Consider the following 12,131-nt stretch of genomic DNA (forward strand, 5'->3'; position numbering starts at 1 on the left):
ATTCTTTCAGTTCTTCAGACTCTGTTAACACTAAATAGCATTAATACAAAATGTTAATTAATCATGTCACCTGGCTCATTTATAAAAATAAAGCACTAAGCGACGGATGGCATTTTAACAGTAATTATCAGAGTCTGCATAGTTCCAAAAGGCACAGCAGCCAGGTGGGGATTTTGTTGGTGCTGGAGGGGATCCGAGCCCATTTCATATCAAACTTGGTCCAACTCCTTGGCTTTAAGCAAAGCAGAGCTTTTATGCAAAGCAACAGGCAGTGGTGGCTGCAAGTTTTGGGAACAGGAAAGCGAAATTCTTGGATTCAGTGATGAACTTTGTGCAAGCAGACCTGATTTTAAGACATTTTTTGTTCCTTATTTCTCCTCTTTTAAAAAGACATAGTGAAATGACTTTCTTTCCTCTTTCATTTGCTTACCCTGTGAGCACTTGCAAGCAGCCTGGGAACTTTTTTTTGGAGCCCTATGCATTTTAAAATTTATCTTCAGTGTTTATATCTATTTTTTCTTATTAACCTTCCTTCTTTCATCCGTTTTATTAATATTTTTTTAATGAAAGTTTTCAGAGTAAGCCATGTGTTTGCATTACCAGACTGATCTCTGAGAGCTGAATAATTTAAAACAAAAATCAGCGTTAAAATCATCCAGCGAATTGCTTCCATTTCCATTTCTCTTTCCTTTCCCTCCAAATATACAGGGACGGCTTCCAGTAAAGTGGATGGCTCCAGAAGCTCTGTTTGACAGAGTTTACACGCACCAAAGCGACGTGTAAGTGACTTCATCTGTGTAGTGTGGAAGGCTGGGAGGGGAAACGGGTTCGTGTTCCTTAAAGTTTGGGATATTTTCAAATGTGTTTTCCTGCTGTCCTTTCCCTTTAAGCGCTTTCATTTTGTTTCACATATTAATAGATGGAACAGGACTTGCCCTTAGAAAGTGAGGATTTTATGGTAGACTGCTAACCAGTGCTCTGTTACTAATCTGCCCAGCTTCAAAGCACATGAAAGGTGGAAAACGCTAACCTCCTTCTGTCAGTGCGGAAGTTTCCCCCCTTGAACTTATTTACGGATGTGCAGCTACAAAGAGTCTATCTAATTTGCTTTGGCTTTCAGCATACTCTGCACTTCCTTCAGGTTAAAAAAAGAAGAGAGTGAAAAGAAAGAAGAAGTTAAAAAAAAAAAAAAGAAAAGAAAAAAGAGCCTTGTCAAAATTTGTGCTGTGGTTAAGTACAGTAAAACATAGCCTGGATGCACCAGAAGCATTTTCCCCGATTTTAGAGATGTTGCTGCTTCCCAGCAGTGCTTCACATACAGAAGGAAATCATTGGACTCTGGCACTTCAGACTCCTGTAATGTGCGTGGTGTAGCTGGCTGATGCAATGGCTCCCATAATTCTGCTTCCTATTAAAGTTCCCTGGGCCCATCCTCAGTGCTCGCGTGCGCTGTGCTCGAAGTAGATGCGTATTTTTTACGTAGTGCAGATGAAGATCTTATGTTTTTTATTTCTCCAAGGGAAGCTGTTAACCGTAAAAGGCTGGATGCTTCCCAGCACAGGTGTAAAAGCTTACGCACGACAGCACAGAGTTAAAACAGAAAGGAGCAGGGTGGAGAAAATAAGAGGCGTCTCCTCCTCCTTTAACTTGGATGCTCTTCCCACGTTGTTCTCTCCTTAAGAGAAGCATTTACTGAGGCCTTTCCTGCCATCTTTACGTTATTTATGAAGGAAACCATATACACAGGTTAAGGGTGCGTCCAACTTTTGCTTTAAAATAACATCTTGACAAAATATTTAAGCGAATGTGAAGTAAACTGCTTAGCTGCTTTAGGGCTGGAAGTCAGTCTGAGCTCCCTCAAAGCAGAGAGCACAGGCATTTTGGTGTTGGAACTGGGAGCCTTCTTGGCCCCGCCGTGCCTTTGGATAATATTATTGTAAGTTTGTGCAAACAGTTTACTAAAATACGCTGCTGCAAAGCTAGCAGAACTGCAGAGGAGCTCGGGGCCAGGGCAGGCTGTGTGCTGTTGCTCACCTGGCAGAGCAGACTGGCATTGAGCCCATGGCTGCCAGCAGGACGTGGCGAGGCAGCTCTGGAGGTGGGGAACAGGCAAGAAAACTGGCTCAAGTTTTCCCTCCTTCATTTCTTTACAGAAAAATAAAATTAAAAAGGAGCAGAATTATGCAAATGATTATTTTTGTTTTGAATGGCCTCTCCCTCCCCCCCAACCCCCTCCCAGATAATCCCTCTGTATACCTGCAAAGCAGCTCAGTGGTGTGGTCATTCTGTAAATAACAAAACTGTGAAGATGCAGGGCTTTTTTTTTTTTCTTTTTTTTGTAGTACCTCTGGAAACGTGCGTGCTCAGAGCACACCGTGCAAAGGCTTGGGACATGGGATGTGCTTGAGAGCATTGCACAGGGCAGTTATTCTTTGAGCTGCCAGCATGCCTGATGCAATTCACAGACTGGTGTCCCACACATGATGCTCAGAGATGAACACAAGCATGAGGATAAGCTTAAATCTTTTGGAAGACATTGCATCCATTGCAGAAGCATCTCTGTTTTCTGCAGTAAGGCAATTGCACTAATGTTGTTTTCTCTTTGTTTTGCAGGTGGTCGTTTGGTGTGCTAATGTGGGAGATCTTCACTTTAGGAGGATCGCCCTACCCGGGAATCCCAGTGGAGGAACTTTTTAAGCTGCTTAAAGAGGGGCACCGAATGGATAAACCTGCCAACTGCACCAATGAACTGTAAGGCACGAGGGCTTCAAACTGCACTGAAATCATAGAATCAGAATATCCTGACTTGGAAGGGACCCATCACATGGTTGATGCTACCCCAGCAGAACGTAGCATTTTCAGAGCTGCTGACTCTGAAACAGTGGATGTGTGTGCCTATAGACACATAAAGAGCTATGGAAAGGTCTCCAGGAAATGTTTGGTGGAGGACACTTTACACGCCCTGCTGTGATCCCTTTGAAAATGGATGAGATCATCTATAGGGCAGACTTTGTCAGTGTTTTTACACCCTTATTTTCTCAGTTTTGGTTCATTAAACATGAAAATTCATAACTGGCACACACAGCCATACCACACACAGATTCTTGGCCTGTATAAGCTACACCCAGCTGGTTTTGTACACAAAAAAGTGCATTTGGGAATGTTTGCATTAACACGGCATTATCAACCAATGATAGTGGGAGAGTGCTTTCCCTTTCTGATACTCTAGTGTAGTTCTTGATGATTTTTGCTTTTATCCCTCATTTTAATTTCTTCACAAAGGCTGCAGCCCCTAACATAACAAAATATTTAAGCACGTGTAATTTAATACTACTGAATTGCCACAGAAGAATACAGAATGAGGTCCACAAAGAGGAAATTTAGACACTGGGCAAGTAGAGATATAGAAATAGAAATACACCTTTGAGAAAAGTGACAGCATTTATGGTTTAGGCAACAGCACTAGTCTATGCACAAGGCTTTGGAGTGCTCACTGCTTTATTTGTGGTGAGGAATATTGGCTGTGTATGAAAAGGCGTATGAGAAGGATGCATGATTTTAATTAACCCAGGAAAACGTGCATTTCTTACAGCTATATGATGATGAGAGATTGCTGGCATGCTGTGCCTTCACAAAGACCAACTTTTAAACAGTTGGTAGAAGACTTGGATCGGATCCTCACTCTCACAACTAACGAGGTAGGTAGATTGTTTCCCTCCATAAGCTACTAATCGGAATGGATGGTTCAGGAGGCAGATGGAATTTATACAGTTATAAAATCCAGTTCAGATTCTTTTCTTGGTCTGTTTGTCACCATCCTCTGAAGTTAGAAGCAGCTAAACTTTGTGTCCTACAAAATCCTCGGTTTCTTGACTTTATGTCTTAGTTTATGTAACAGAACAAACGCATCTTTAAAATGCTTCTTGTTAATTTCTTTGCATTTTTTATGTTTTTAGCATAGCGTTATTGAGGGAATAAACGTGGCATTTTGAGAGGCAATGTTTATGTTTCAGCACGAGTTTCATGTGGAGGGGAGTTCATGATGCTTTTCATTTATCAGCTCAGTTTGATTCCCAGCCATGATATCTAGGTCAGAAGAGGAGAAATTGTCAGTGGTGGATTTCAGGTTGTGTCTGAGAGTGAATTAGGTTCACTGAAGTAGCTCTCGGTGGAGGGAACGAGGGCCCGCAGGGAGCATGTGAACAGCCATCCAATTATCCAAAGGTCCTGCCTAACGCTGCTTCAGGTTGGGCTATATGAATGCAGAAAGGTTTCATTTGAACAGTATTCTTTCAGAGGTCTGAAATATGATTAGTTCTAGCAAGAAACACACTGATTAGCGTATCCACACAGGAATCAGTTCTCTTACTGCTATATCACGTGCACCTTAGAGGAAGATCACGAGTAATGGAAATACTGATTCTTCTCGTGGAAACTTTGAGAGAAAATGCTCGGTTCCTCTGAAGCATGTTATGAATTCCTATCATTTGGGACAAATTATATGGATAGGGGCTGGGGAGAGATGAAAATAATGCAAGAATTTATTTTGACCATTTCAAAACCATTTTTTGTGTATATTATTATATAACTTCTATGTATGAAGGGGAAAAATGTAGAAAAGACAAATTGGATCATGTTATAAGTGTCACCATTTCTTTCTAATTTTTCAGATTTCTCAGACTTTTTATTTTTTAAACAAATATTAATAGGCTTTAGGAGAGCCTATCGACCTATGAAGATGGCAGGAGACCTTGAATAAGAAGGTGCTATTTTTTATGAACATCTTCTGTCTAGTAGAGTAGGTTTACAATTCTGGTTGAGAAGATTCTTTGGCTTCAGAAGCAGCCATGAATTTATCTCGATTATTTTTCTCCAAAGCGTGGTATCTTCAGGAATGGTTTGGGAATAGGGCAGGAATATGTGCTCCCAACTGAGCCAGCATCATAGCTCTGTGTACCATTATAGTTTTCCCCCCCATCCAACACTGAGTCCTTTCCTGCATCGTTTACACACAATTTCACAAGAGTGGTTGGCGGCGTGCTGGCTGCCACCACGGAGTGCTTGGTGGCTTGGAATGCATCTGTGTTTGCAAAGTCAAAAGGGAAACTCTGGGCTGTAATTCTAAGCCTGGAAGAGGATATTTCTTCCTCTTCTTGTGTGTTTAAGCATCTTGCCTTCCAGTTGTGCAGCGCTTATAGGCCTGGAAGGATCTCAAAGGTAACCTGAAAAAGCCTTTAGGGTTATGTAAATGACTTTAGGCTCAAATTGTAGGGAAAAAGGTCTGGAAAAAACTCAGGAACACATCCAGTCCATCTGATCGGCCTGCAGCAGGAACAACTATACATTTATCATCTCTGACGTGTTTGTGTAGCTTCGTCCTTGAACATCTCCACTGCTGTATTTCTGCGTTTCCCCACGACAGCCCGTTGCTCTGTTTCATTAGCTTTACCACTTGAAGGCTTTTCCTAATATCTGAGCCTTCAGCGTAAGATACTGCTTTTGCCCTGGAATAAGAAAGCAAGTTACTTCACTTGTTCATGCAGCACACTCAGTGTTCCTGAAACAGTTTTGTCCTCTAGTATCTGATGAGAGCTCCACTGTGTCCCCTCTTCCTCCACTGCATGTGGTTCTGAGACTTCTGATTTTGAGTAGGCTGTGCAGTTTTGCTGAATCACAGCTCCTTCATGCCTCAGTTTGACCGTACTTTTGCTGATCCTCTCCACCATGATTCTGTTGTCTTTCCCAAACATGCCCAAACGTGTTGATACAGGGTCAGTGTGGTTTGGCCAACAGCTCCAAAATTGGTTAGCCAGTAATTTGTTCTGCATATGTGTAAGTGATTGTTTTGGCTTAATTGTCTTTCTCTTGAATCATTGCCCAAGCCCCCCTCTTTTTTTTTCCTCATTGAAGTCCCAGTGCTGGAGACTTTATGCCCCTACCTGTGACTATGGCCCTTTATGTTGAACAAGGAGGATGGAGAAGAGATAAGGATCCTGCCTTCAGTTCTGAGCTCGTAGCTGAATTTTATCAGTATTTGATACAGCAAGCTGTGTCTGCAATCCCACGAGAAAGATTCAAATGATAAAAGACTTTCTTCTGTCTGTCTAGAAAGAGCTTGGTTGTTTCTGGTCACGTTAGGACTGCATTGCTTATACATAAATACATTCATGCCAAGATTGTCTTTGTGAATCTCCTGAACATCTCAGGAGCAATATAGGAAGTAATCATTGATCTGAACTGCATGCTTTTGCTGCCTATTGCATTTGTCGGCATTTTGAAGCTTATACTTTCCTCCTTTTAAAAAAGATGACCATTTTTTAAACAATAATGTGGTAATGATCAAATTTCTGATTTAGGAGAAAAATGTAGACCAAAGAATGAAATTGCCCCAAACCTAAGCACAGCAGCATAAAGCACTGACTGAGGTGGAGGACTCGTCTCGTCAGTGTGATCATAACTTGTGGTTTAGCAAATGAAGAGATCGCATTTAAATGAATGCAGCTGCCTTTAGAAGTTGAAAGAGAAGGAACATTTCAAGGGGGAAAATAACTTTCTTCTCCTGCCAAAACTGTTGTTTCTAGCAAAAGAGCCTTAACCCAAAACTTGGATTCAGCAGATATTATTTCCTTCTTTAATGACTGCTTTGGTCATGGCTACTCTGGGGCACGCAGGCGTGTGCACAGACACACAGAGAAGAAAATTTAGTATAAAGAACCCAATCGAGTGAGTTTAATTTTCTTTCAGTTCTTTTTTTGCACGTATGTCTGCCGCTGCATGTTGAAACGCAAATTTAATATCACGGAATATAAAACAGACATTTAAATTGACCAAAGGAATACAAAGTTGGAAGTATCTTTCCCTCTCCAAATCATTACCACGTGCTGAAGAAAAATGGTTCTATTTAGGATGAAATTTCATTTTTATCATTGTAAGTGAAAAGTCCTCTTTTGATGTGGTTGGCATGTTTATTTCCACTGACGCGGCTAATGTGAATGATGTTGGACTTCACAAAAGTACTGTGTTATTGGCTTGGCTTTCCTTTCTTTATTCAGGCTCCTTGTTTTATGAGATATTTGAGCTACAGGCAGTTTAGAATGCAATTGCATTAGGGAAATGAGTGTTGTTTTTAAACTGTTCTTTTACCCACTGTGTGATTGAGCCAAATCAGAGCAGTTGGAACGCGCTATTGCCGGTTTCACTCGCTGGTTAAAAACTCGATTTATTTCTTCTGTCACAGGAGTATCTGGACCTCAGCGGACCTCTGGAGCAGTATTCACCTAGCTACCCTGATACCAGGAGTTCATGTTCTTCAGGTGATGACTCTGTTTTTAGTCCCGATCCAATGCCTTATGAACCTTGCCTTCCCAAGTACCAACACATGAATGGAAGCGTTAAAACATGAAAGGGAAGAAGAACATCAAGCTACCTACCACATAAAATAAAACAACATCTTTTCTCCAGGACCCTAAGGATTCTTCTTGTACATATGAAAAATGGAAGAAAAATAAAAAGAAAACTTGGAGGAAAGCAGTCAGACCATACATTAAAGATCTCGTAATGTGCAACTTCTATTAAATATTCCCAACAAAGAAGAGTGTTTATGGGCTGTGTCTAGATTCCCATCACTATCCGTTTTCTGGCTTACCCTAAGCTGCGACAGACTTTGTTTGTACAATGGACCAGTTGGACTTGAGGCAAACTCTGGGTCTGCCTTTCTTGTTTATTTTGTAATATTTGGAGAAAATATATGTTGGCACACACTTACAGAGCACAAATGCAGTATATAGGTGCTGGATGTATGTAAATATATTCAAAATATGTATAAATATATATTATATATATTTACAATGAATTATTTTTTGTATTGATTTTAAAAATGGATGACCCAATCCACCTAGCAAATTAGTCTCTTTTTTAACAGCTATTTGCTAAATGCTGTTCTTACACAGAATTTCTTAATTTTCACCATCCAAGGGTGGAAAATACTTTGCTTTCAGGGAAAATGGTATATCATTAATTTATTAACTAATTGGTAATGTACAAAACAATTAATCGTTTATAGGGTTGTTGTGTTTTTGTAATTTAAATGGCATTTCTATGCAGGCAGCACAGAGAACTAGTAGGTATATTGCTCAGACTTTACTAGTTTTCAGATCTTTAAAAAAAAGAAATATTTACAGTATATAACTAATTTGGGGGAATTAAACTTTTGATTTATTTGTGTTTAAAAACTGCAGTGTCAGATGATTCTTCTTATTGAAACCAAATCCTTTAACAAGAATGCCTTTTATTCTCAATACTTGTCATTTTAACAACTTAATTCTTTAGGCAATATTTCCCATGGTTGAAAATCCAATCATTCCACCAAGAGAGGAAGGAATGGGTTCCTAAAGTAAGGCAAGTCATTAACTTGTCTGCAGCCGTAGCAGGACATAGCACCCTAAAAGGAGCTGTGCTTCTACCTTGGGTTGCACATGCAAAACATTAACTAGATTTCTCTTCACTGGGTTGGATAATAGGTTCCAGATCTTTTGGCCTGGATCTTTTGCCTTTAAGACTATCACTCTATTGTAACTTAAGTCTAAAAAGAGAGAAGTTGTTTATAATGACAATTTGCCATAGGAATACCAGCATCTTTTTAAGGGATTAACTCATGCTGACTCCAGTATTTCCTTCTGATTCATTCCATAACAGTAGGTTATAGCACTGGCCTCTGCTAAAATATCACTGTTGTTTGTATCTTTGTATGGAAGTCTTGTGTTTGTACTTTCAGAACCCTCACACTGATATGGCCATGCAATATGAACGCAAATTACACTGTTTTATGTGCGTGTTTTTTTTTTTTTAATTGGGTAAAAGAAGTATTAAAATCTGTTAACTTTTGTACTGACAATAAAATGTTTCTACAGATATTAATGTTAAAATTACAAAATAAATGTCATGCAGCTTATTTTTCCTAATCCTTTGTGTCATACAAAATGGTCTCCTGAACATCAAGTGACAGAACTCATCCAGAAGTTCTTTCTTCTGCCTTCATTATAGAATGTTATATCTCCAAGCAGTTCCTTCAGGAATAATTTTTTTGCTTCTGCCATATAGAATATTGGCTGGTGAAGAATGTGGCTTATTTGGGTAAATATACATACAACTTCTGGTGATCGTGGGTTGAAACACTTTCATGGAAAATGGTTTGATGTGTTCATAGTGTAGACAAAATATATTCCTTTATTTATTCAGTCTGTATCTTTTACTTTATGAGTTATCTCGTTCATATGGGAGAGTTTGGTGGATGATTTCTGTGGGAGATTTAAGCAAAAAAAGTAATAACTGATGGAAAGATCTAGTCCTCATGGAAAGTGCATTTATATATCCTTCTTTCTTGAAAATGAGTAACAGGAAGATTGGCTGAAGTAGCTCACGTTACTTGGGTGAGAGAATATTCTGGTAACCATTACTCTTACAGCTTACATAAGGGTCGATGACAAATGGAAAGGAGTTATTTAATAACGTAGGATTGTGTATTTAACATGGTTTTGTTCTAGGGTTGTTTGGTTTTGTTTTGCCTTTGCCTTTTCTATATTCATATTTGTTTTAACTCTCAAAGATAAAGATTTGGATCTTGGAGATGGACCACAACTTTGCAAACTGGATGGGGTATATTATGCCATTTTCCTTTTCCTGTTACATAGTGTGACACCTGGATTAAGGAGAGATTTTCTTCTCTCCTTTGAGTACAGTGGCTATATAGAGTAGGACTCAGAAGCACTCAGCTTTTGGCAGAAAAGCAGAAAACTGCACATGGAGTTGCAAGAGGAGACTTGCAACTGGCAGGAAATATAGCCCAGAATTTGTTCAAAGAAGGCATGTTCTTCACTGCCACAGTAACTTGGGCTCTTTCAATGATATAGAGGGGTTAGGAATCTGAATTGCTCTCTCATCTAAAAATAAAATCGCCACTGATAAAATAGTAGCAGTAATGAAGAGCAGCCCCGTGTCAGAAAATGAATTTATATTGACATGGGTAATGAGATTTATGCTCTGTGTACAATCACTGCTTCCTGCAGCAACTAATTGTCTTGTCTCCCATTTTAGTATTGATTCAAATCAACTCTGTGCAGTGTATGAGAAAGTACGGATGTAGAAGCTGAGTTACTGTGGCTGAAATACATGAATAAGTTATCGCATATTTCATTTTTAATTTATTGTAATATAGCAAGTAGTATGGGCTTCATACAGCAGATAAGAAGATAACTTCTGTCATTTTTTCTTTTGATTTGATGTCATTCAGTATCTGTTTTGTGTTATGTTTTTACAAAACGAAGTGTTGAACTGTGTTGTGCATTTCAAAGTCATCAAAGGACGAGTAGGTTTACAGTTTTATTTCAAGAATAACATGAGCAAAACTGTAGAAAGTACTTTTCATGTCAGTTGAAAGGATATCCAGAAAAGAGCACCAGAATAAGGGCAAGGGACATCAGTTGCTTCAGGGAATTTCTATCTGGATAGGGATAGAAAGAAACAAATGATTGACAGTGAGAGAGCAACATGACATTAGGTAAGCTGCCTGGAGAAGCACTGGAACCTGTCTCGCTGTAGATTGTCAAGGCATGGCTTGGCAAGGTTCGAGTATCCTCATCTGATCAAGATGATCTCCAGCATTCCTTCCAGCCGACAATTTCTGTGATTCTGCAAATCTGCATGATTGGCCAAAGGAAAGCTGTACTGGCTCATGTTGAATTTGTCAGTGGGAAGTATTGTTCAGTAAATTCAGTTCAGTGATGCATTTAACGAGAGAGATTCCTCTATTAAGACATCTGGATTTTAAGAGCCAGGTCTTGGCTTGCTTGTGATTATTGTGGCCACCAAAGACTTTCTGATTTTGAATAATTGTGCAGTGTAAAGCCCTGTTGTGTCAAAAAACTCTAAAGCACAACTTTCCTGCAGAAGATAAAGTATTTTGACCTTATCAGAGTGGCATGACCCTATCAGAGTTATCTTGTGAGAAGGAAATAAAGTCATTTTCTGTTGGCTTTATTTCACAGTAAGAGATAATATGTAAAGTCAGAATAGGATATGTTGATTTTTGTCCAAACAGAACTATTAGACTAACTCAAAGTGACGCAAAGTCCTGCAAACTCAAAAGCCCTGCAAGTAGTTTTACTATGTTTTCTTTTCAGTTCAGATTGACAGTCGGGTTTTGTTTGTTTGTTTTTTTCAAGAATTTCTTGATGAACTGTCTGGGGAACCAGCTGTGGGACAGAGCCCATTGCCCTCTGCCCAGGCTGCCATGAGTGAGGATGGGAGCTGGTGTCTCGGATTGTGAGGAGCCTCACAGAGGCAGTTCCAAAGACATCTCAAAGAAGAAAGTAGCCAAGGTGTAGTGCTGTGCCAAGGCATGTTTCCCTGAACAAAATTATAAGGGGCATGGTTTTGGAGAGGACAGGACAAGGCCTGCAGTGTGCAAGGTCCACTTGTGCAAAGCTAGTTCAGAGATGAGGGATTTTTAGGGGGCTGTCTTCGTGCTGGTGGTGAAGAAGATGCATGCACAGGGCTCCAGCTGAGTGGAGAGTGATGATCAGCTCCAAGCAATACATTGGAGGGGAGGGGAGGAACCTTCCCAGCTGCTACTGGCTCTTAATTCAAAGTGTTTCCTTGGGAGACTGCTCATTTTCTCCTCACCAGCTCCAGGATGCCACCAGCCTCTGAACGTGTGTGAGTGCTCATCTCCTCTGGAGCTGCCTAGGCTTGGAATGAAATAGCTGTCATGCAACGTGCCTGCTGCACCCAGCTTTTCTGATGCATTTTCTTTCACAAATACTCCTTACCAGTTTTCTTTGCTATTTTTATTTATTTTTAATAAGATAGCTTAAGAAGAATTTGCATTCTCCAGATCACAGAATTTTGGGGGAAAAACACCAAGGTATTACGTTAGGGAGTTATAAATAAATTAAAAAATAAATAAATCCTAAACGTGTTCTTTCCTCTTGTTTATTAATTTCCATGGCTCTTATTCCTGACAGCTTTTGTGTCAAATGATGGGCTTCTTCAAGCTGATGTAATCCAAGACAAAATTCATTTGAGAGGAGATGTAATACTCATCAGCCCGTTGCTGAATTATGATCTGCTGGTTT

The 12,131-nt window shown here is 39.8% G+C and overlaps 1 protein-coding gene across 6 annotated transcripts in view; it reads left to right on the top strand.

Annotated features, from left to right (window-relative positions):
- FGFR2 (fibroblast growth factor receptor 2) overlaps positions 1-8,380 on the top strand; it is a 73,418-nt gene extending 65,038 nt beyond the window's left edge. For all 6 annotated transcript variants that reach the window (XM_065746383.1, XM_065746385.1, XM_065746384.1 and 3 more), the window contains 4 exons: positions 709-779; positions 2,614-2,751; positions 3,593-3,698; positions 7,238-8,380. In XM_065746383.1, coding sequence (XP_065602455.1) covers positions 709-779; positions 2,614-2,751; positions 3,593-3,698; positions 7,238-7,402 — 480 coding nt within the window. In that variant the 3' untranslated portion in view covers positions 7,403-8,380. The remainder of the gene's footprint in view (positions 1-708; positions 780-2,613; positions 2,752-3,592; positions 3,699-7,237) is intronic.
- Positions 8,381-12,131: the final 3,751 nt, after the last annotated feature.

This window comes from Cyrtonyx montezumae, unplaced genomic scaffold (assembly GCF_038088225.1).
Source record: "Cyrtonyx montezumae isolate F1298 unplaced genomic scaffold, pur_monq_1.0 scaffold_4, whole genome shotgun sequence".
NCBI lineage: Eukaryota > Metazoa > Chordata > Aves > Galliformes > Odontophoridae > Cyrtonyx > Cyrtonyx montezumae.